The 22,952-nt window shown below is 49.0% G+C and overlaps 1 protein-coding gene across 9 annotated transcripts in view; it reads right to left on the bottom strand.

The window, feature by feature from the left end:
* The window catches only part of Unc13c (unc-13 homolog C), a 456,112-nt gene that overhangs the window by 105,400 nt on the left and 327,760 nt on the right, over positions 1-22,952 (bottom strand). For all 9 annotated transcript variants that reach the window (XR_015453493.1, XM_087217356.1, XM_087217351.1 and 6 more), the window contains one exon: positions 16,887-16,972. Coding sequence is in view for 8 of the 9 variants with exons in the window: in XM_087217356.1 (XP_087073482.1) it covers positions 16,887-16,972 (86 nt within the window). In the remaining variant the exon portion in view is untranslated. The remainder of the gene's footprint in view (positions 1-16,886; positions 16,973-22,952) is intronic.

Genomic DNA, 22,952 nt, shown 5'->3' on the forward strand with positions numbered 1-22,952 from the left:
TGAACTTGGGTCCAATTCAATTAAGCAAAACATTAATTAAAATTATAAGTGACAAAGTATTCGCAAATACCAGTGTCTATTTATAATGGAAATTATCTACCTCTGTTATGCTATAGATGAATGAACTTGATAAAGAGAAATGATGGGAAAAATACCAGTTATATTGAGTATTTTAAGGCTAAATATACCTGTAGATTTCCATGAGTTACCAACATGAGACTACCTTTATGGTTTGTGAGAAATAACTATCATGGTTTGAGAGAAATAATGAATAATGTGACAAAGATAAAGACATGGAAAATATGAGAGGTTCAGAAAAGCCCAATGCTCTAATTCTTTGCCCTCCGTGGTTTCTCTGTTCTTCTTTCAATCATCGAAGTTAGGAGGTGTGACCGTCCCTCCACTCAGAAATGGCCCGTCCACTCCGCCTTGTCCGGCTGCGCTGTACAGCTCCCGCGGCTCAGGTTCCGTACACATCTCTGGGGACGGGGCAGGGGATGCGGGGCAGCAGCTGGCTTTGCCCCGGGAGGGGTAAATCTGGATTGTGCGCCGGTGCACAACACTGTGCCTCTGCCGGGGCGCTCTGGGCCCCTCTCCCCCGCCCCAGTCACTGCCGTGCAGCCGGACTCCCGGGCGGGCAGGAAGCTGCGGAGAATTGCAGGACACAGAGACCGCAGCAGCGGAGGGCGAGGCCTGCGTGAGGGAGAGGCCGGGCGGCAGTGGGGATCAGCCCCGCCGACATGGTGGGCGAGGCGGACACCGGGCAGAGGACACTGTCGCATCTCCTGCCCAAGGGAGACGCACGGGAGCCAGGGGCGCAGCCCGATGGCTTCGCACGGAACCCGGTACCGTGGACACCCAGCCGGGCACCACACCCCACACAGGCGCGCTGCGGGCTCTCACGGACACGCACGCGCCTGCCAGCGGTGGCCCCTGCCGGGCGGCCCGGTTTCTGTGACCGGGGCCGGGCCTCCCTCGGCAGGGACTTAAGTAGACGACGCCCGAGGCCCATGCGGGCAGGGACACGTGTTCAGAGCCGGGAGGCGCGCGGCACGGGGGCAGCGGGTGCCAGAGGGGCGGAGGCGCCAGCACCACGTGGGCGCCCAGCAGGGCGAGACAGGGACGACAGAAGAGAGGTGGCAGCTACTACACAGCCCCAGGACCCAGGCAGAGCCAGGGGAAGCAGCTCGGTGTCCAACTCAGCCTTGGGAACAGAGAGCCAGTCAGCAGCGTTAGGGAATTACAGGGTCTCAGCGTCCCGGGCCGCAGCCACAAGCGGGAGCAGGCCCAGTGAGGGGCAGCCACACGCGGGCGGCAGCAGAGCCACGCACCAAGCAGAGCGACAGCCCCAGGCGGCAGGCCCGGCACACTTCCTACAGCGGATGCAGCCTCTGCGAGGGCAACCAAATGACACACAGGGGAGACGTAAAAAGTCACGATAACGCAGCGGTAGAATACGTGCAGTGCAATGTCTTCCCATGAAAAGCGTTTTGGCTAATTACCACATCAACTAAAGATGTGAATGTGCTTATACAAATTATGCAAGTTTGTGAAAACGCATCTATAAGCACATATGTGATTTCTGGGTAATGAGTCTGCGCAGTTCTAAAGTTCTTGGTGTTTCTTGTATCTTCCAAATTTCTTACAGTTGCTTTTCCATTCAGAAAGACAATATTATATATTTTTAATAGAGAAAGAGAAAATCATCTTGCCATGGCCTCTGGAATCTAGTGAAATGTTGTTTCCTATGTTCTATGTCTCCCAAGAAGATAAAAACAGAGTTTCCAGGTCGCTCACCAGTGGCACACAGAGTATTAATTCAGAGGGCTTCAGAATGCGTCTGCTGATGGCTTCCAGCTCAGGCTCCAGCCCCGAACCCTCATTCTGGTGAGGACTTTAAGCCTCCCCCTCACTGGAGCGGCAGCACCGATGGAGGGCCTGTCCCTGGGATGCAGGCCCTTCTGTAAGCCCTTTGCAAGCAGCCTCCCACTTCCCAGGCACTGACTGGAATGGTGGTTGCTTGATGTCTCCGAGGACAGATTTCTTGCCCAGCGGCTGCCCTACGCTCGTGCTGTCAGCAGCTCCGGGGTGCACAGCCCCTAACGGCCCCAGGTGACCTCATCTCCTGGTGCTCACACCAGGGGTAATCCTCTCCCGCTGAGTAGACTTGACCTAACGACTTGCCTCTAAGGGCGAGAATACAAAAATTATGGGTCACTGACCCTGTGTGGGGCTGGCAGGAGACGATGAACTTCCTTTGCAGACTCGCACATTGCTGTCCTGCGGTGCATACTTGGAAAAAGCCGAGAGTGTGCCTGCCGGGAGCCCGTCTGTGGGGGATGGAGGGCATCAATGGCTGCCAGAAGGACGAGGCCTTCAGGCTGATTACTTCTGAGGAACCGGACTCTGCCAACAGTCCCCCGGAGAGACGGAAGCCCCTCCCTTCCCCTCTCCTCCTCTGTCCACCGCCAGACCTCTAGGTTCCCCCATGCTGAGGCCCAACAACCCCTCTGGTACCGAAATGCAGCCATAGGCACGGGGCTGACGTGAGTCTGAGGTTACTCCTCCACCCACTGCTCAGTCCTTCTTTTCTATTTATTCGTCTAAAGTTGACCCTGACAGCTGTGCCTATTTCTGAAGAAGCATGTGGTGCTTCGATACACTCATACTCTGTGTAAATCAGGGCAAACGTTTCTATCTCCTCATGCATTTGTACTTTCCTTACAGTGGAGACACAGAATCCTTTCTTTTAGCCTTTGAAATAGTATGTGACTGTTCTCTGTAGTCGCCCTCGTAAGCAGAGCACCAGAAACACGTGGTCTTTGCTGTAACTCTTCCTGCCTTGCCTGGCTCACCCCAGCGTGGAACTGCCATTCTCTTTCTGCTTCCCTGGGCTCAGTCTTCGGGCCTTCTGCACGAGTGAGCCATGCGGTGCTCACCATTCTCCCCAGGGTCTTGCCAGTGGTACTCACACGACCTTGCTCTCCTCGTGCTGGAAAAGTGCTGTCTGAGGCGTGGAGGGGTAGGCGCTCCTTTCCCCTGCTGCTTGAGTCTCCTTCAGAACACAGGCAAGGGACCGAGTGAGCGGATGAACCCGCAGGAGGGTACCTCAGAGCTTCCCAGGCCCAAATATAGCTCTGAGGAGCGGGAGACGGGTTTCTCCCGCTGCTGGTCAGAGAGTGCTGGAAAGCTGACACAGTGGCAGTCACAACCTCCCTCCCAGTCAGTCTTCCTTTGTTGCTCAGATACTGTGGACCCTCCAGTTATGACCGGACTGAATATGAACAACTTGGATTACAACCCAAATTTTAGTTTTAATTTATGACCAAAGTCTTGAGTCACAACCCAAATGCTGGCTGCTTGTGCTTCCAGATGGTCTCAGATAGATTTAACCCTTAAAGAGCTCTGGAGGGAACATGACAGCATCCTTTCCTGTGTGGGGTTCATGGAGAAATCCTGGGCCAGTGTCTCTCTCAGGACACTGAGATCTGCCTGCATACAGGAGAGAGACTTTGAAGGCTGAGTAAAGGAGCCTGAGCCTTCACTGACCAACTTGGGTTACAACCAACTTGAATTACAACTTGAATTGAGTTTGTAAGTCAAGGAGCCACTCTATTTTCACTGGTTGGGCATCAGCAAACTCCAAACAAAGATAAGGATTTTCCACCAAAGTATGACTGACATAGCTGTGAATTGGTGATGCCTGCACGTCTGCATGTGTTGCTGGACTTGCAATGACTTTGATTTAAGAAGAAGATAACTAAATTTACAAGTTTTGCAATTAAAGTTCCAGTGGCTTAGATAATGTTCATTTGTTCCTAAATAATTTTATCTTCTTTCATATCCACAAGGGGCAGCCAGGCAGCAATTAGTATCTAGGGCTGTGCCATTAACATATTTCTATTTCCTGTTTCAATTGAGTTTTTTCTAAACTGATTTTAAAAATGACTTGCAATTTGTTATTTCTCTAAACTTCTTTTCCTTCAGAGACCACTAATAAGAAACATCTAGCCGAGATTCTATCACTGCTTTATCTTTTTTGCCCTATTTTCCCAGATGCACATGGCTGAAAGATGAACAGCAGAAGGCTGGGGAAATGGAAATACGAATACATGCTTCTGACACTGACCGATGAAACCTGCAGCTACCTCACCTGCCTTGTTATGAGCCAATGCCAACTTCATTTCCATGACAGTGCCTGTGCTGTTTTCCTTCTAGAAATTAGGATGGACTAAGCTTTTTGTATTCAAATGCTCCATTCATGATTAACTATGAATATCTGTGTGTGTGTGCAGTCCTGGGGGTTGAACTTGGGGCCTTCACACTGAGCTGCATCCCTAGTCCTTTAAAAATTTTTCCTTTTGAGACATGATCTTGGTAAGTTGGTAAATTGCCTAAGTTGGATTGAAATTTGTGATCCTCCTGCCTCAGCCTCCCACAGTGCTGGGATTACAGATGCATGCCACCACACCTGGCTTATGTTTCTGTGCACGCGTGCGCGAGTGTGTGTGTGTGTGTGGTGACGAAAATGAACTGAGAGCTTCACACACGCTAGAGAAGTGCTCTACCACTGAGTCACCCTCCCAGCCCACCCTGGAACAGCTTAATTAGTCTTAAGATAAAAAATCATGCCTAAATGTAATATTTTAATTGTATATATTTAAAAGACTCTAGTAAGCAGAAAACAGGCCCCAAATTGTGTCATGTTCTTAAATGTTATTTGGGAAATTGTGTATATTCTCTACTACATTGACAATGTATGAATGTGAGTATATATGGAGTACCTCTTCTGCAAGGTTGTACCATGCAGTATATTTTATCTTTTAGTTTTTCTTTTTATGAGTACCTGTTTGCAATACAAGATGATTATATTCATTGTCAGGAGCTGGGACAGGAATACAACTTATTTTCTTATCAATGATTGTTTTTGTATCAGAACTGAGCATTCAACTGTAAATGGGAGGGAAAGGTTTCTGGTTGTATCTTCCCTTTAAGAACAGTGTTTTGAACTGCCGGGTCGGCCACATCAGTGGTCATAACGAAGAAGTACAGCACTGGGACTAGACTGGGAATGTGTGTTCACACCATGCATATACCACGCTGCGTACAGCACACACAGAGAGCAAGCAAGTTCCAGGCGATCACCCTGTCCCCGTCCAGATCTTTCTGTACCCATGCTCCATCGTTTTTGCATGAGCTATATGTGTTACATTGTATCACTATGGAAATGAGTTTTTTTAGATTGTGATCAAAACATTTACACACAATGCTCCCTAAACAGAGAAAAAGTATTACTAACTAAGTGAACGCGTAACTGGGCTGAAGCATGGTTGTAAGTGGCTGGGGAGAGACGCCGAGCTGAGTGGGCCCTGGTGAGGGTGGGTGCGGGGCTGGGCAGGGAGGGGCAGCTGTGAGGTGCAGGAGGCCAGATGTGCTGTGGGCAGCTCCGGGCCAAATGCAGAGGCGGCGCAGGGCAGGGCCGAGAGGTGCAGCCCGGGTGGGAACAGACAGCTCCCAGAGAGGGGGCTCGGGAAAGACTTCCACAATGCGCAGGCACACAGGCTGCAAGCGCCCAGCCAGCGGGAGGGTGGGAGCAGCTGGAATTCCCCGTGCATAGCCAAAGCTGAGGGAAGCAGCCCTCGGGAGTCCAAGGCCGCGCACGGGATGCAGCCTGCTGTGTCTGAAAAGCAAGGATAGGAACAGGGCTGGGGAGGGAGGCTTGAACTCTAGAGGTGTATTTCTAACCTGAAAGCTGGGGATGTCTGACAGACACGCTTCCCGTATAACTGACTAATTTATCATCATGCATGTGTCTGTAGGATTACTTGTTATCGTGTGTGCTGTTGGTTCTCCTGTTGCAGCAAGTGAACCCGTGTGTCATCTTGACCCAAAAATAGTAAGGATGTCAATAAAAATTGAATTAATAGCAGTGACTGACCATCTTCGGAGACGGTCTTCATTGGAAGAGAATTTCTGTGTGCATCACAGGGCCAGAAACCACGGCCCAGACCACGCCTGGCTCTGTCCCTTGCTCTGCACAGTCGCCTTCCGGAGCCCGTTTCTCAGCACAGAGAGAACATTCAGTTCACCTGGGCTCTGCTCTAGGGGGGTTTCAGACACGGTAGAGCCAGGTGGGCCCTGAGACTCTGCTTTCATATGGACTTCCCAGGTGGTGTGGATATGCCATGCAGAGAGGAACCTCCTCTGTCCAGCAAAGGCCCAGCTGAGGCAGGGTTGGAGGCCCTTGGAGGCCTCTGCACGCACGGCCTGGGACATGTAAGCGGATTCTTAGTGTGTTTCTCTGGCGACTGAGCCTGTGTCGATCTCCCGCGTGTGCTTCATGGTGAGTATTGAGCCGGCAGGGCTCATGCTGGAACCCTGGACGCTCGGCTATTCTGTTCACTGTGCGCTCCAGGAGAAGAGCCTTTTGACTTCAGTCTCCTCGTCAGTAAAAGGGGGTAGTTGTGTCTCCCTCACAGGGTTGGGGGATCCAGTGACTTAGTGCTTGTCTGTCACGTGGTGCAGGGCTGAGCAGGTGCTTGACAGAGAGCAGAAGGAAGAACATCAGGTGCACCCACATTGTCAGGATTTTGGTTCCAACTCCACACAAAAGGCAAACCCTGTCCCGACAGACTCTGCCGATGCCACCTTAAAAAGACCAGCGGGGCCGACACTCGCTGTCCAGCGCCTGTGGGTGGCACAGGGATCCTGACTCCTGGTGCCCATGCCCTGCACAGCCCGGGACCAGCAGGCTGTGCTGTTCCCAGGCCTCCCGGCATCTGGTGGTCTCACCTTCCCCGTGCGAGGCTTGCTCTGGGGAAACCAGGTCCTCGGCCCAGGACAGCAACTCGGCTATGGACCAGCGTGCTGACAAGGCCCGAGGCCTCCTGGGAGCAATGCTGACCGGAGACCCCACGCCGGGACCTCCCCCTGCAGGGACGGCCGGAGGTGCCGTGCACTCATTTCTGCTGGAGCCACGAACTCGGGGAGGACCGCTGTGTGACAAGCGGAAAGGGTGCTCCGTGCCACGCTTTGCTGTGCGGATTTCTGATTCTGGAGTTTCTCTTCCGCCGCCCGGAGCTGCGGCAGGGACCTGTGCACTGTGTCCCTGTCTGACTCGCCGAGCCTTGAAGAGGGCGCATGTGGCTGGAGGGACAGAGGCCGGGCGCTGCCTGTGGTCCCTGAGCCTCACCTGTGAGCGAGGACGAAGCTCAGCACAGCGGTCAGAGCCCAGCCTTGCCCTGAGGATGCAGAGTCTGAGCCCCGAACCCCATGGCAGGCGATGGCAGGAAGCTGGTCATCGCTCTGCAGCACGGGACCAGACAGCATACGGAAGGAAGCCTCCCATCGAAATGGCATGAGCCCAGAGCCCCGTGAGATGGCACAGAGCTCCGGGGGAGCCTGAGTCCAGGCGGAGAAGGTTCCGCACATGCCTCTTGGGCCACCTTGGTCCTGACCGGGCACGGCCGGAGTCCGGCGCTGATAGACTGGGTCACCTGGCGTCTGGCACTCTCTTCCCTGGACCCAGCAGGCCCACTGCCCTGGAGAAGCAGGCAGCAGAGCCAGCGGGTCGGGTCCAAACATGCACACTGCTAGCAAGGCCACACTGGAGGCTGAGAAGCCACGCAGCTTTGTTCCTGCTGTCAGCCGCTTTCTGAGTGCAGCAGAGTAAGTGGGTTAATCGCACACCTGCTCTCACATCTGTCAAAGGCGCACAGCACACCATTTAGGACAAAGTACTTTAATTACCTTGCCCTGAGGCGGGTAGTAGGAGGGTTGCCAGACAGCCGGAGGTTAAGAAGGACAGTGGCATCACATCCTGCATTCTGCTTTTCTCTGTGGGTGTTCGGTAGCCCAGTGTCTGACCAGCATGTCTGAGGGTCACCACACGGCTCCCCTCCCTGCCCATCCCAAAATACGAAACAGGTCGCTCCAAGTTAATCACCAGGGGTGTGGAGGGAAGGCGGGAGGCCGGCATGCGTTCCTCCTTCCTCCTGTACGAGAGGGGTTGTGTGGCCCAGAGAGGACGCTGGGCGACTGCCGCCCCTCCCCGACAGGATGGGGGGCCTCCTGCACCTCTGACAGCGCAGTTCGGGGGAGACAACCCACTGACTCCAGGTCACTGCCTTCATGTCCCTCCCTGTGTGGCCCTGCAGCCTGCAGCAGTTGTCTGCTGCCCCTCCCAGCTGGGGTGCCCCGAGTGTCCCTGGCTGGGAGGTACAGACGGAGCAGGTCCCGGCTATGGGCAGGTGGGGAGAAAACAGGTGGAAACACCTGTGTCCCGGTTTCTGTTCCTCATCAAATGACGCTGTGGATTTAATGGAATGCTTTTCGATTTCATAGCCTGACAGCTGGTTTTCAGTCACCAGCCCATGAAGTCTGTTTGATGGCTAAACTTTGACTCTATTTCATCAAAGTAGAGCTATGCCATATGCTCTGCGTGCCTTGCCTGCTTGTGTAAAATGCATTGATGTGTATTAACGGGGCCTTTGGCTAAGGATTGACACTAACAGGCTTGCCAAGTGAAAGGCATTCTGAGGAGCTGAAGCTTTCCTATACCACCATCCAAATATTAAAATGGACATTTAAACTGATGAACAGTATACTCTGACACAGAATGATGGGAAAAACAGAAACTTTTAACAATAGCAATTCTTGCTTCTAATGTAGATGAAAATAATTCTGAATTATGTAGCTAACCTATACATACACATTCCTTACCCACTTTTAGTGCTCTTTAGATTTTTATTTACCAATTGTTTATTGAGCAACGACTTCATGCTAGGCTAGACTGAAACACAGTGACCTCATTCTTCAACTCAAAGAACTTGTAATCTCACATGCCTGTAAATGTCACTAGTAAAACCAGCCATTCTACTAAAAATCAAAACATTCTAATCTTCAAAACATATATAAAGCATACTGAAGGATTTAATGTGGAAAATATTGTTGTAAAATTTTACACAAATCCTCACTTAAATGCACTCTGATAAGATCTATAAAACATAACTGGTAAAGCTAATATTCCCCTTCTGTACAACTTGGCTTATGTAGTCTCATGGTGCAAAAATGCATTACATGTTTTAAAATGGACTGAGTTTTGTTCTATGCAAAAAAATGTGAACTTGAAAGGTAATTTATTTGCTTTGTCAGGATTTGACTCTAAGACAAAAAAGAATGACTTGCCTCAAATGCAGTATGCATTTGTTTTTCCTCTTTAACAGGGGTTAAACAAAGGAAGGCAGCCCCAGTCTGCTGGGGACAGGGTCCACTCTCCTCTGTTGCTGACAACCCTGGGGACTTTGCCTGGTGCGGCGGGGTCCCTCCATTTCCTTCTCTGGGTTGCAGGTGACAATCCACTTGCCTACACATGCACTGCACACAGTTCAGACTCGTGTGTGTATGTGTGTATGTGTGTGTGTGTGTGTGTGTGTGTGTGTGTGTGTGTGGACTAAGATCCAGGGTCTTAGCAAACAACAAGCACATGAACAGTCCTATAAATATAGATAGCTAACATGTCGTGTGTTAGAGCTCCAGGAATTTTACCTTACATCTGAGAGCTTCTCCTCTCTGAGCAGCATCGCTCCACTTCCTCCCTGGCAATCTCTGTTCTAACTCTGCCTACATGAATTTGGCTTTTGTAGGTTCCACAGAAAGGCGAGATCACACAGTATTTGTCTTTTGGTGTCTCATTTGTTTCACAAAGCATAATGTCCTCCAGCTCCATGCTGTGTTGCTGCAGGTGATATAAGGGGTGTGTGTGTGTGTGTACATTTTCTTGTCCATTCACCTGTATGTGGACACTAAGGTTGTTTCCGGATCTTGGCTACTGTGATTAGTAATAAACATGGCAGTACAGATCTCTCTTTGAGATACTGATGGGGGGACCACAATATTGATTATGCCCAAAGCAGGCTGTAAGCAGTGTAGGCTTAAGAGTTCAGTTGGCTTGTTTATAGAAGTGAGTTCAGTGGAAGCCTACCCAGATTCTGTTCCCACAATTAAAACCTTCTAACTAGAAAGATAATGTTCTAATTACAACCATATATTTTGTCTATTGTGTTCCTAATTAAAGAATGCTTTGTATTGTCCTTTATGAGCCTTGCTTACATTAATTTCCACAGAAACTGCACAACTGTGTACTCTCGCATGTAGTGCGGCCCTTGCAGGTAGCTCGCTGTTACCCCAATTGATTACCAATAAAAATCAGTGGCTTGGATGGACCAGTGCCTTTGGTGGTTAAGCAGCACTGGCCATCCTGGCTCCCCAGTTTCTCTGTCTCTTTAGTTCTGTCTTTTAGCTTTTCCTCAGCCTTGTGCTGTAGCACTGAGCAGGAGATCAGAGCCTACTGCAGAGGTCTCTGATATACTGATTTTCATCTCTGTGGTGTATATACCCAGAGCTGGGACTGCAGGATGATATGGTAATTCCATTTTTATTTTTTGAGGACCCATTATATTGGTCTCTACAATTTACAGTTGCCCCAAGAGCACATAAGGAATCTTTTCCTCATACCCTTTTCAGTTTCTCTCTTTCCTTTTGATTGTGCCCTTCCTCGTGGTGTGAAGTGACGACTCACTGTGGTCTTAAGTTTCCATGACAATTAGTGATGTTGAGCACTTTCTTATACACCGTTGGCCACCTGTATGTCTTTTTTTGGAAAAATGTCTACTCATGCCCTTTGCCAATTTTTAATCAGGTTATTTACTTTTTGCCATTGTACTGTATGAGTTCTCTGTATATCTTGGACATTGACCCCTTATTGAACATGTTGTTTGAAAATGTATTTTCCTATTCCATAGACTGTCTTTTCACTTTGATGTCACCTTTGCTGTGCAGAAAGTTTTCAGCTTAATGTAGTTCCACTTGCTTATTAGTACTTTTGTTCTCTGTGCTTTTGGGATCAGATACAAAAAATCGCTTAGTGCATGCCTGTAATCCCAGCACTGAGGAGGGTGAGGCAGGAGAATTGCCTTGAGTTTGAGGCCAGCCTGAGCTACACAGTGAGTTCAAGGCTAGCCTGAACTACACAGTGAGACACTGTCTCAAAACAACAACAACAACAACAACAACAGTCACTTCCAATATCAAAGCCAAGGAGCTTTCCCCTGTCTTCCTCAGGGATTTTTAGCATTTCAGGCCTTATGTTTATGTCTTAGTCCCTTCCGGGCTGATTTCTGCTGTGATGGGAGACAAGGGTTTTCCCACATCCTTTTCCATGTTAATGGGAAGTCCCCCTCATCACTGAGGAGGATTCTCTGCCTCTTTGTGCACCCTTGGTGCCCTTATCAAATGTCATCCCACTGTGTGCCTCTGAGGTTATTTCTGGGCTCTCTGCTCCACTGGTTTCAGTCAGTGTCTTTTCAAACATGTCAATACTGCTTTGTTTTGATTACTGGTTCTATAGATTCTGAAATCAGGATGTGGACACCTCTTACTTTGTTCCTTTGCTCAAGGTTTCTTTGCCTGCTCAGGGTCTTCTACGGTGCCATACAAATTTCAGGATTTAAGAAATGTTTCTGTGAAGAATGATGGTGGGCTTTTGATCAGGATTGCATTGAGCCTGCAAATCACTTTTGATAGTATGAATATTTAAGATATTAATTCCTCCAATCCTCAAGCAAGGCTATCTTCCCATTTTAATTGTCTTCCTTAGTTTCTTTTATCAGTATTTTACAGCTTTCAGAGTAGAGACAGAGAATATATGTCAGTTATATCTAGGGAGATAATACTAATTGTAGACATTAGTAATCTTTTTCCACCAAAAGAGGAGGATCCAGATAAACTGGCCACTGGTGATTTGAGATAGTGTTCCTGAAGACCAGCAGGGGAGATGGAAGGATGCCACATACCTACCTGTGTGAGGGGCCCAGGACAGCGTGAGGGGAGCAGAAAGAGGTTAGGGAAAGGTGCGGAGAAGTGACGCTAGCGACACTCCTGGGCAGAGGGTTAGTTCTCCTGCTGCAACCAAGGTGTCCCTCAAGGCTGAGAGATGGAACCTGACTCTGTGATTTCCTTATCTTCCTGGCCACAAGGCCAACAGCAGCTTGAGACCTGCATTTTGGTGAAGGGCAATGGAGAGAGGTTGCAGTGCTTTTAGAGAAGCCCCTAATGGAAGTGTGAGGGAGGAACAACTCCAGGAGGAATCAGTATGCAGACATTTGCATGTCAACTGCAGAAGGCACCAGGAAGCTGCGAAGTTGACACCGACACAGAGCATGGTCGGGCAGTGAGATGAGGACAAAGCACAAAGCCAGCCCGAGCATCCATCCAGTGGTGAGTCCACTGTGACACTGAGCAGCAGCTGCAGAGATCGGCGACGGAAGACAGAGCAGCCAGAGGGAAACACAGCTCCTCCTTGCAGCTTGAGGTCTTGGTGCTGCTCACCTGAAGTCTATTACCAACCACCACCTGCCCAGCATTGGACTTTGTCAGAAAGGAAGAAAACTCACCCACCCTGTCCCAGGAGCGTCCCGTCAAATTTTACATTCAGTGAGATTTTCGGGTAACCCTAGAGTGCACACTAGAGTTTAAGAGCAGTAGTCTAGGAGACTTCACTAGTGCAGATGAGAGATGATTGTTTTATGTACTACAGTTTATTCTACCTAAGTCAGTTAGGGGAGACAATTATTTTTAACCTTTTTAACTCTTAGTGACTCCTAATTTGTTTTCAAGGATTCATCTGAGAATTTTACAAATGCAATAGATAGCCTGTGTCACCCTGTCACTCTCAAACGTGTCTGCAACTTCAGAATCTGACTTAAAGCTCAGGCACAAACCTGTTTATCAGAAAGTGTTTTGAAGAACCCCAGGAGCTCACTATAGAACTGTTAACTAGAGACCACCTGGATCCATGTGGACCCAACCTGCCACTGGCCACCAGCTTGGGGCCTTGTAGGACAGACACAAGTTACAAGGTGGGGTGCTAGACAGGAAGTACCAGAGTTAAGAATGCCAGGAAGCCACGTCGCAGGATGACAAACACAATGCCTGCAGTCGCATTTCCCTGGCTTAGGAGCATTTAGACCGGCGATGGCAAACCTTTTAGAGCTTTCAGTGTACAAAGAGCCCACTGTGGCATGCTTGCCATAGGTTCCCCACCACGGAGACATTCTGAAGTTGTTATAAATTGTCCCCAGAGTTCTTGTTTACTCAAGATTCTAATCTTCGATATCATCACAAGGCCTCGTGTTTGCTAAGTACTAATTATGTGCTAGGAAACGATCCCCCTCCATCCTGTGTCTGTCTCCTTACAACTTTCTAAGAGAGAAACTTTTGTCTCTAGTTTGCAAGGGAGGAAACAAAAGGTTAGAAATATAATAAATTGCCCCAAATCATAGCTAATAAGGGAATGAAAAGGAGCAGGGTGTGAACTCAACCTTGGCCCAAGTTACTGCAAGGCCCATATTTGTACCTGCAGGGGGTGGACTGCAGACGTCTTTAGAATAAATCTCTAAAAAACAAGAAAACCAACTCTATTTCAGTATAAACCAGACATTTCACCTGAACCCTGTCTCTTCTAGACTCTCACTTCTCATGGAAGTCCGTCATTTCTTACGCATGCAAGATAACGCATCACAACTTCATTCAACATGTTTTATCTCAAAGGTGAGCACGTCCCCTCCTGTTTATGAAATCTTTAAGGTGACAGCTGGCTCGAGCAGGTTGAGCTAACTCTAGGAAAACATCCTTTCCTTTGTAATTAGATTCTTCCCTCTGCAGCGGCCAGGAACTCCTGGAGGGAGGCAGAAAGCCGCGTCAGGTCACAGGGCCCAAGGCGTCCTCCCGTGGGCCCCTACTGTGGCCCTGACTTCACCGGGTCGCTCGTGAGTTGGGCGCAGAGACCCTCATCACAAAGCAAAGTTCGAGGCGCACCTGTGTGACCACAGCAAGTGGCTTTCGGGATCTGCACCCGGCACCGCTGCACTCAGTTAAGCTGCACACTGTCCGAGGTGGAGGCTGAGACCAGCGGGCCGAGTGCAGAGGAGCCTGCCTGGGCTCTGAGTGCCCTGCTCCTCCTGCTGCAGTAGAGAAAGGCGGCCCCGGGACTCTCCTGTTAGGACCAAGTGGAAAAATGCACCGGGGAAACCTCCTCCTGGGAAACAGCCTGAGGCGGCCCGGGCCATTGCTGGGGACCCACCCCCTTCCCCTCCAGGACCAGGGTCCCTGTCCACACAGGGCTTTGGGGCTTCGAGGTGAGCAAGGTGCTCTCAGGCAGCGCTTGGTGCTCACACCAGTTGGGAGCCACCAGCACCAATTTGCAGGAGAGAGGCAGGGTACAGCCGGGGCTGCATGCGCAGCCCAAGTCGAAGGCTCTCGAAGAGGAAGCATGAGCCCCAAATGGCAACCCCAACCCCTAGCCCACACTGCTCCCTGCTTACTAATGGCACCTCCTGGTCAGAGGTGGGGGCAGCTCAATGACTGACTGCCCTTCAAGTTGGGCATTTCCAGGGCATGTGGGTCACATCTCAGCAAAAGTACCTTTAAAGTCTCATAAACAAAAATCCTTCTTCAAAAAGAGTTTCATAGTCTCCAAAAACTAAGGCAAATCTCAAAAATTAATAATCCCTTGATCTTGGGAGCTGGGTCCCCTGGTAGCTTCCCATTTCCAGGGCTCCCTCAGGGTGGGGTAGACTCTGAGGCCTCCGTGTGGGCTGAGCCCAGTGCTGCATGCGGAGGTGGGAAGAGGAGTCCAGGGGACGGTGGGTGAGAGCAAGACGGAGGCTGAGTGGGGGGAGGACTGGGCAGGGTGCGCTGTGTCCCGAGGGACCGCCAAGCCCCTGCAGTGCCCACAATGGCAGCGGCAGCCAGGGCAGGAGAAGCAGGTGTTGTCTGACCAGAGGAAGCAAAGAGCTGTCTGTTGAGCCCTAGTGTTGGGGTTGCTGGACTGGCACTGGGGTACAGAGAGCTAGGGGACAGGGACAGGGACAGGGGACAGGGACAGGGACAGACGCTCTCTGGCGGAGCTGGTGTGGGTAGCGGGTAGCTGGCTCCTTCCTGCTTTATAACAGATGCTGGGCCCCAGCAGGACAGCAAGCCTGAGGCTCAGGGCGTGCTTGGTGGGAGGCTGAAGCAGGGTGTGGGCGTTCCAGGCCCAGGACTGCGGCTGTGATGGTGCCCTGGGAGCAGGGCCGGTGAGCTAAGGCGAGGCAGACTCCCACTGCCGTCAGTGATGCGCACCGTGCATCCGTGCCTTCCGCTGGAGCAGGGACACCTCTGAGGCTCCTGGCATGAGGCTGGCCGAGGCCCTAGCAGAGCCCAGGAGTGGAGGCCTATGCCCATCCCGGCCCTGGCAAGGCCCTCCCCATGCTGGTCCACTCCGGCACCCTGCTCTCTGCTCCAAGGCTGGCATGCAGCTCCGCCAGGTGTCACCAAGCTGTCTGAAGGCCCGGGGGACACTCTGGGCATGGTGCACTGTCCCCCTTGAGCCCTGCTGCTCACCCAAAGCCTCGAAGGATGACTCCCCTGGAAGTTCCAGCTCCGCCCCCCGCCATCCCAGGTCCTGCTGACCCCAGGCACGGTCCCAGCGGCTGTCCTGCCGTCCTCCTGTCCTCCTGTCCTCAGAGTGCAGCTCAGGGCTGCCCTGGTTCCCGGTGAGCCCTGAGGAGGTAGGCTCCCTGAATCCTCAGTGTCTACCGGCTTAATGGCATTTGTGTTTCTAATGATAAAATCAGGTAAGCTCTCTGCTACTCTGGTTATAGATTTTAAAATACCTAGAGGAGCAGAATTTATGTATGCTTAACATTTTTCCTACGAAAAGTAAAACAAAATGTCATACCAAAATAGAGACTAACCATAGTTAATACACTGTGTAGCATAATCTTAAAAGAATGACCAAGATGTCACTTAGAGTACATATAAATCATAGACAAAAAGACTCTTACAAAGAAGAAACAGAGATAAAAGCACCAAACTTTCTCTTCAATGAACTAAGAAAACAGTAGTCTAAATGAAGTAGTATATGTGCCCACAAACCGATGGATGGGTCAAGAAAATCTGGTACTTATTCACAATGGAGTACTACTCTGCCATAAAGAAGGATGAGCTTGAGGCATTTCTAGGTAAATAGGTGAACCTTGAGACCTAACGTTAAGTGAAGTAAGTTGGACACACCAGTTTAAATATCATAGTTTCTCTTATATGAGAAACTACACACACATGCGCACACATACAGAGGGGGACACAAAATAAAAGATAGAGACATAGGAAGCAGAGTGAAATCTAACTCCCAATTGTCTGTTCTGTTGTTTCAGAAATACTTTCAAAGTACAGGCCGGTCTGTTTCAGTGTGTGTTAACTGACCAAGAGCACAGAGAACTGTCTGTGGCACTGTGATTTTCTCGAGCACAGGGACCTGGTGCTCTGGACGGAGGGTGAGACCCCAGGACACTTACACAGCCCTTCGTGGTTGCTGTGTGTGCCCCGGAGCCCACGGTGTAGCCCTCCGGTCCTGTTTCCAGTTGCATAGATGAGGCTCAGGCTCAGCGCCCTCCCCCTCAGTGTGGCCTGGGCACCAGGTGAGCGGCTGTGAGGAGCAGCTGTGTGCGTGATGCAGTGTGTGTCCTTCATCTTTCTATCATGTGAAATAAGTTTGACAACTCAACTGGTCATGTGGGGAAGGGGTGCATGCCTGTGACCCCAACATTCTCGGAGGCTGAGGCAGGAGGACCCCCCCAAGTTCAATGAGGTAGTGCCTCAAAAGAGAAAATGAAAAGCAGGTTAGAGATGTAGCTCAGTACAAAGGCCCTGGGCTCACCACAAACAAAAGCCCCAGTTGCTCACGATAATCAATGTTTTAAGGCATTAATTCTTTACACTTAGAGTCAAGAATGGAAAATCATGATTTCACTGGCGCATGCATTCTGGTAGGTGTAATGTGTACTTACCTTCTAAAGCGTATTTCATATCGAGAGCGAAGAGGGTCCACATAATTTCTGCACTTATCTTCCCCATGTTCAGTTCTTGAGGAAACCTAAGACCAAACATGCTCCATCAGTGCAGCCAGGACAAAGCCAGAGTACCCTTCGCTCGCCTGCACCGCACCCTGGCAGGAGGAGTGGCTCAGAGGCACTTCCCTTGGCCTTGGCAGCTTGCCCTGAGCCTCACCCCGTGGGGACGGGCGCTCGGCGTGGCGCTGAGACACCCGGGCGTGGGAACACACTCAGCCCAGCCTGGGGTGGGGGTGTCCTGGGTCCCCGCCTTGGCCTGCCGGGGCGCTGCTGTGGGAATAGTGCAGACAAACCTGACTGGCCGTGTGACACAGACACAGACACACCTCACACACGTATGTGCACACGCAAGCACATGTATACACATGCACACGTACAAAATATATGTATCTGGACTTTTGGACCCAAAGCAGAGCACATTCAGCCATCACCACCTATCTGTTTGCTAATTGTGTCTATTGATATTTTATAGTTAACAAAAATATAAACTCAGAAGTCTTGTGATCAAAAAGTTAATATATACAAATCAGTTTTCAGCATTAAATTTTACTTCATTGACATAAAAAAATTTATTTTAAGAGGCTTCATGTGTACAGACACTAACGTCATATTTGTAGCATAGTAATTTTCATGTAATAAATATGTAGTACCAGCATCATCAGTGACATAATGAATGCTTTGAGCTCATACATACAGTGCAAATAAATTGCTCACTGGGCCGGAGATTTAGCTCAGTGGTTCTGTCGCCTGCCTTGCAAGTGCAAGGACCTGAGTTTGATCCCCGGCACCAAAAAAAAAATAAAAAAATAAAATAAAATAAATTGCTCACTTACTTGCTTTTTCTTTGTCTTTTTTGTGGTTTTGGGACTGAACCTAAGGGCTTTGCACTAAGCTACATGTCCAACTCATTTTTAAAATTTTTTTGTTGAGATAAGGACTTTAATGTCTTTGAATAAAAATATATTAATTCACTTCACAATACCCAGTATAAAGGAAATTATGGGAATTTATGGGAAATTATGGGAAAGGTATTTGCCAAACTTCAATATTCATTTATAATATTAAAAAACTCTGAGAACTAGGAATTGAAGTAACTTCTTTCACCTTGTGAAAGGAATCTATAAGCACCCACTGCCAACACTGTATCTCTGTCTCTGCTAAGATCAGAAACAACACGATGACATTTATTCTCAGTGTTCCTGGTTCTGAAATGCTGCAGAAAGCAAAAGAAAGAAACAAGAAGCACAGAGAAAATGGTCAAGCACTACTGAGTTATCTTCTTTGAAAATGTATGAGAAGCTACCAAGAAAATAAAATTAGTTCACAAAATCTAAAATTGTGGGTTTCTGTTAGCAAAGAACCACTGGAAATTGAAATTTTAAAAAACCCATCATTTGTAGTAGCAACAAAAGTTACTAAATACTTAGGTATAAATCTAAGAAAATTTATATGAAGAGAACCACAGTATCAAGATAAGAAATCAAGTCAGGCTTAAACACAGAGAAATGTACTGTACTTGTGGCTCGGTAACTCCACGTGTTAGAAAGCCAATCTCTCCCAAACTGCTGCAGGGCTTCAGTGCACTCACAGTCACAGTTCCGGGAGGAATTTTGCAGAAATTGACAAGCTGGTTCCAAACCTGACATGGTAAAGTAAGAGAACTAGAAAAGCAAAAGGGAAATAAAAAAGACAGACTGGCATCACCAATCTTTACAGCCTTCTGTGGTAGTCAGTTTCACATGTCTTCAATACAAGGTCAACCCATTTTCAATAAGGTGCAACAGAAAGTCAAGAGAGAAAACAGTCTTTTCAACAAGCGATGCTAGAATAATTGAACCTAATCTTTAAAAACAAAACTAACAAACAAACAAACAGAAAACCACCAAAGCAAAAAACACAAACCAAAACAAAAGGATTGCAAGTGACAGCCTGACAGGGGAGTCAGGATGTAGCGAGATGAGATCCCATCTCAGCAGCAGGGGAGTGGACCCTGGGGTCAGAGCTCACAGAGCATGCGAAGGCCCTGGGTTCAATCCCAGCACATTCTGAAAAAGAGTCTCTGCCCAGATCTTATATAAAACAACTCAAAATGGATCCAGATCTAAATATCAAATTTAAAACCATGACACTTCTAAAAGAAAACATACCTTTGTGACCTTGCATAAGAAAAATTGTGCTTAGATGGGACATAGAAAGTGCAATCCATGAAACAAAATACTGACAAATTGGATTTAATAAGTTAAAATCTATTCTTCAAAAGACATTAGTGAGAAAAGGGAAAGAGAATCCACAGAGCACAAGAACAGGGCAGAATCCAACTTGTACCCAGAGGAAATGGATTCCACTCAGATTCCACGACAGCAACACCTTAGCCATAGAGAGAAGGGAAGTGGTCTGAGTGACATTTCGGGAAAGAAAAAGACAAGACGGGAAATGAACACCTGGGGCCATGCCCGACACCATCCGTGATTAGTACTTGCCGATTAAAATTATCATATGATAACAGACTGCTTGTCTACTAGAATGACTTTTAAAAAGCCCAAGAAACTAAGTATAAATCAAATGTTTGGTGACCCCAAGGCTGGCAGAGCTGCCGGGACGCAGAGCAGGTGGAACTGATCACATTTTTCTGTGAACGCATCGTCTCGGAAAACAGTTACACAGTTCCTTCTGAAGTTAGAAGAACATTTCTAGCAGCTACACGCCGCGAGGTAGCTATGCAGGAAGAGGGCTCAGGGAGGGGCTCGTGCCCACACCCGCTCAGAGCTCCCTGAAGAGGAGCCGGTGGCTGCTGTTACTGGGTGAAGTCCATAATTTTATTCTAGAAACGGATTTAACCTTTCCAGTATGCTGTTACGGACATCGGCTTTAGCATTCAGGACTGATGACAACTATAAGGATAGTTTCCTCTTTAGCCAGTTTTTTCCAGCATTATAAATCACTGCTTTCGACAGGGCTGAGGGCAAGCCAACCCGAGATACTGAAAACTTCCAGCAGAAGGACTTGGGAAGTCCGTGGGGGGTTGGGACCCCCTGCCGCAGGCCAGAGGGCTTTCCCACCCGGGGGAGTGGTCCCGGCCCTGGCCAGGTCAGGGCTGCTACCACTGAGGACGCGGGAGACACGAGGGCTCCCAGGGCACCGGCCACCTGGTGCCCCCGGGTGCCGACTCCTACTCTGATTTCTTTGTTCCCGTTACTTTTTTGCATCCGGGTCACGGGAAGCTACCGTGAGTAAGCGTGCGCGCTCTCCTCTTGTTACAGGGCCCGCCAGGAGCGCAGAGGTGGAAGGAGGGAGTCCTCCCTCCAGGCCCTTCCCTTGCAGGACCTCTTCACCTCCACAGTGCTCCTCGTGCTCCTCGTGCTCCTCCAATCACGCTTCCTCTCCACGGGGCGCAGTGATTCCCAAGCCAAAATATAACCCAGTGACCTTTGGAAAGCTAACAGTTTCCGAAACAATTTCTTTTCTCCTTTCTACTTTGTGAAAACAGGGGAGAAAAATCACAATTATGAAAAAATACCACAATGCAAGAAGAAAGTCAGTGCTTGGGGAGAAGAGATACTCATTTTCCTCAAAACGGATTTTGTCAAGCACTGAGCAACCACCGACTTGGATTTTAACTTTCCAATTTTTAAGAGACCAGAAAGGAAGCACATTCCCACAACAGTGTCTTTTGCACAGGGTTCGAGTTTCCTTCATAGATTTGTAAATATATGGTCTCACTTTGGCATCAAATTTTATATATTTTATCTGTGCTGCAGTCCTAGCACCAAAGGATGATTTAAAAAGCAGCGCTGCTTTCTTCTGAACCCCCCACCCCCCGTTTGATTGTTTCTGCCTTTCCTTTGGGCTGGCTGTAACATCCACTCGCTGCGTATTTCCCACAGCTCACTGATTTCCAGCCGCTCCTCAGCGTCTGCAGCAGTCAAATCCTGCAGCCAACCCTCACAGCAGCCCGAAGTACAGGCTTGACTCCTCCCCTGCCATTTGACTAATTTACCTGGGGGGGGGGAGGCAGTCAGTAGTCTCCTCAAACGCAGTTTCCGTGTCAGCCAAAGGATGTGCAGATGGCTGTGTGACTGGGAGCTGTGTTGCATGAGGAAATGAGATTCTGTGCATGAGGAAATGAGATTCTGTGCATGAGCATTTTGTGCAGTCGCGTAGCACTGCTGCTGAAGTTCTAACTCCAAATGAGACCTGAAGGAAATGCTCTTCTGAAGGCGTTGGGCACTAGTAGGAATATGATTATCACAGAAACTGAGTGGGACTTGGTATCCGCCAGTTTAGGCTCCAGGGTGGGGAAAATGTTAATAGAATTAACAGCAATAAACATGATTGCAGAGGAGCTTTATGTGCCCACAGGAGTAAACTGGTTCCACAGCTTCAGAAATCCCAGCTGATGCGCTAACAACGCAATAATCCCAAACTCTGACAGAAGCAGGGCTGAAAGGGGTACTGGCTGCACCACCAACCCCTAGCCTCCCTTGTGTGAACTGCTACGTATGCTTTGAAGTTAGAGCAGCAGGCACACATAGGGCATATTAAATGTTCATGTACGGCAGTACCTCCGTTCATGAACTCAATTCTCTCCATGATTCTGGTCACAAAGCCAACTGCGTGAGAACAGAATCCAATTTCCCCACAAGGTCAGCATTGAACCTAACCGTCGGAGTTGATTTGGTTCTCATCCAACTCAGTTTGCAACCAGAATCATGGAAAGAATTAAGTTTGTGAAACAAGGTACCGCTGTATTCCTAAGGGAAGTGACCCTTTCCATAATAATTTGAATTGTGAGATTTTCCTGTGTACATATTAAACTCTCCAATGTAAAGCCCACATTTCCTTTATTTTCGATGCAATAGCTTAACTTGATCTATGATTTACGAAGACAAGGTTTCATGAAATAACGGATTCATTCTACCACTATAACAATGCATCCTGTTTTTAATTTGCAATAATACAAAGCATAAATGTTTTAAGCCTTAAATCTTATGAGACACAACAATTCAATAAACCAATTTATTATCCTGCAAATCTTGTAGTGAAATAAGGAAAATATCACATACCCCTGCCAAATTTGATAATTCTGATTCATTAGTCACAATAGATAAAATTAGAACCCATGAAAGGTGAAGTGTGTTCTGCTGCGTGATGTGGGGCCTGGAGAAGTGCGTTCATCATTGCTGTGAGGCAGCAGCCCTCTGCATTCTTGGTGCCGTGGATGCAGCTGGGCTGTGTCACCACAGCTGGAGCGCTAGACACGGTTGGTCATGGCCTCTCCACATTTTATATGTGCATATTGTAAAATCGTGAGTTATATGGATGCTTCAGTTAGGAGGTCTGTTTCTAAGAATTCTTAAAGTAGACTAGCGCAATTAACTGGTATTGTCACGAACAGGAGAGTAGCAGGATGCTGCTAAATCATAAGACAGCCCCACAAGTTAAATTTGTGGTAAAGGGGAAACCGAAACTAGTCCTAACCTCGCATTAGGGCTGGAAATCAGCTCTTTGCTGGCCTATGAACTCCTCTAAGCGAGCGCTTCCTGCAGTGGCCGCTTTTCCTCTGGTAGGGTTCCCTCAGACGGCGAAGGCCACCGCCGATACTGTGTAAAGCCAATCTGTCCTTTCTCCTCTTGCCTGCTCTTATTTGCATTTACAACTTACAACATTCTCTTACTGAGCTTGAATCTTCCACACTGAAATGTGGAAAATGAGCCTGGGGCGAGTCTAGGCTAACTGCTGAAGTTCACACAGTGACCCCCTCTGGGGGCCAGCGAGAGCGCCCGGGCCGAGCCTCAGCGGCTTGGGTGACTGCAGAGGGGAGGCCAGGGCTTGCGCAGGTGCCCTGGGCAGGGGCGTGGTCCTCCTGGTCCTCTCCCGGGTCCGCCTGGGGTCCCAAGGGCCGTGTTCAGGTGAGAAGCAGCCGGGGCCCCACACACCTTCCGCAGAGGCTCCCGGCTCAGCGCCCACGGAGACTGAGGTTGGGAGATCCACGGCCAGGGCCAG

Source organism: Heterocephalus glaber, unplaced genomic scaffold (genome assembly GCF_053883595.1).
Source record: "Heterocephalus glaber isolate CG9 unplaced genomic scaffold, H.glaber_assembly_v1.0 deba00000122, whole genome shotgun sequence".
In the NCBI taxonomy this organism is placed as follows: Eukaryota; Metazoa; Chordata; class Mammalia; order Rodentia; family Bathyergidae; genus Heterocephalus; species Heterocephalus glaber.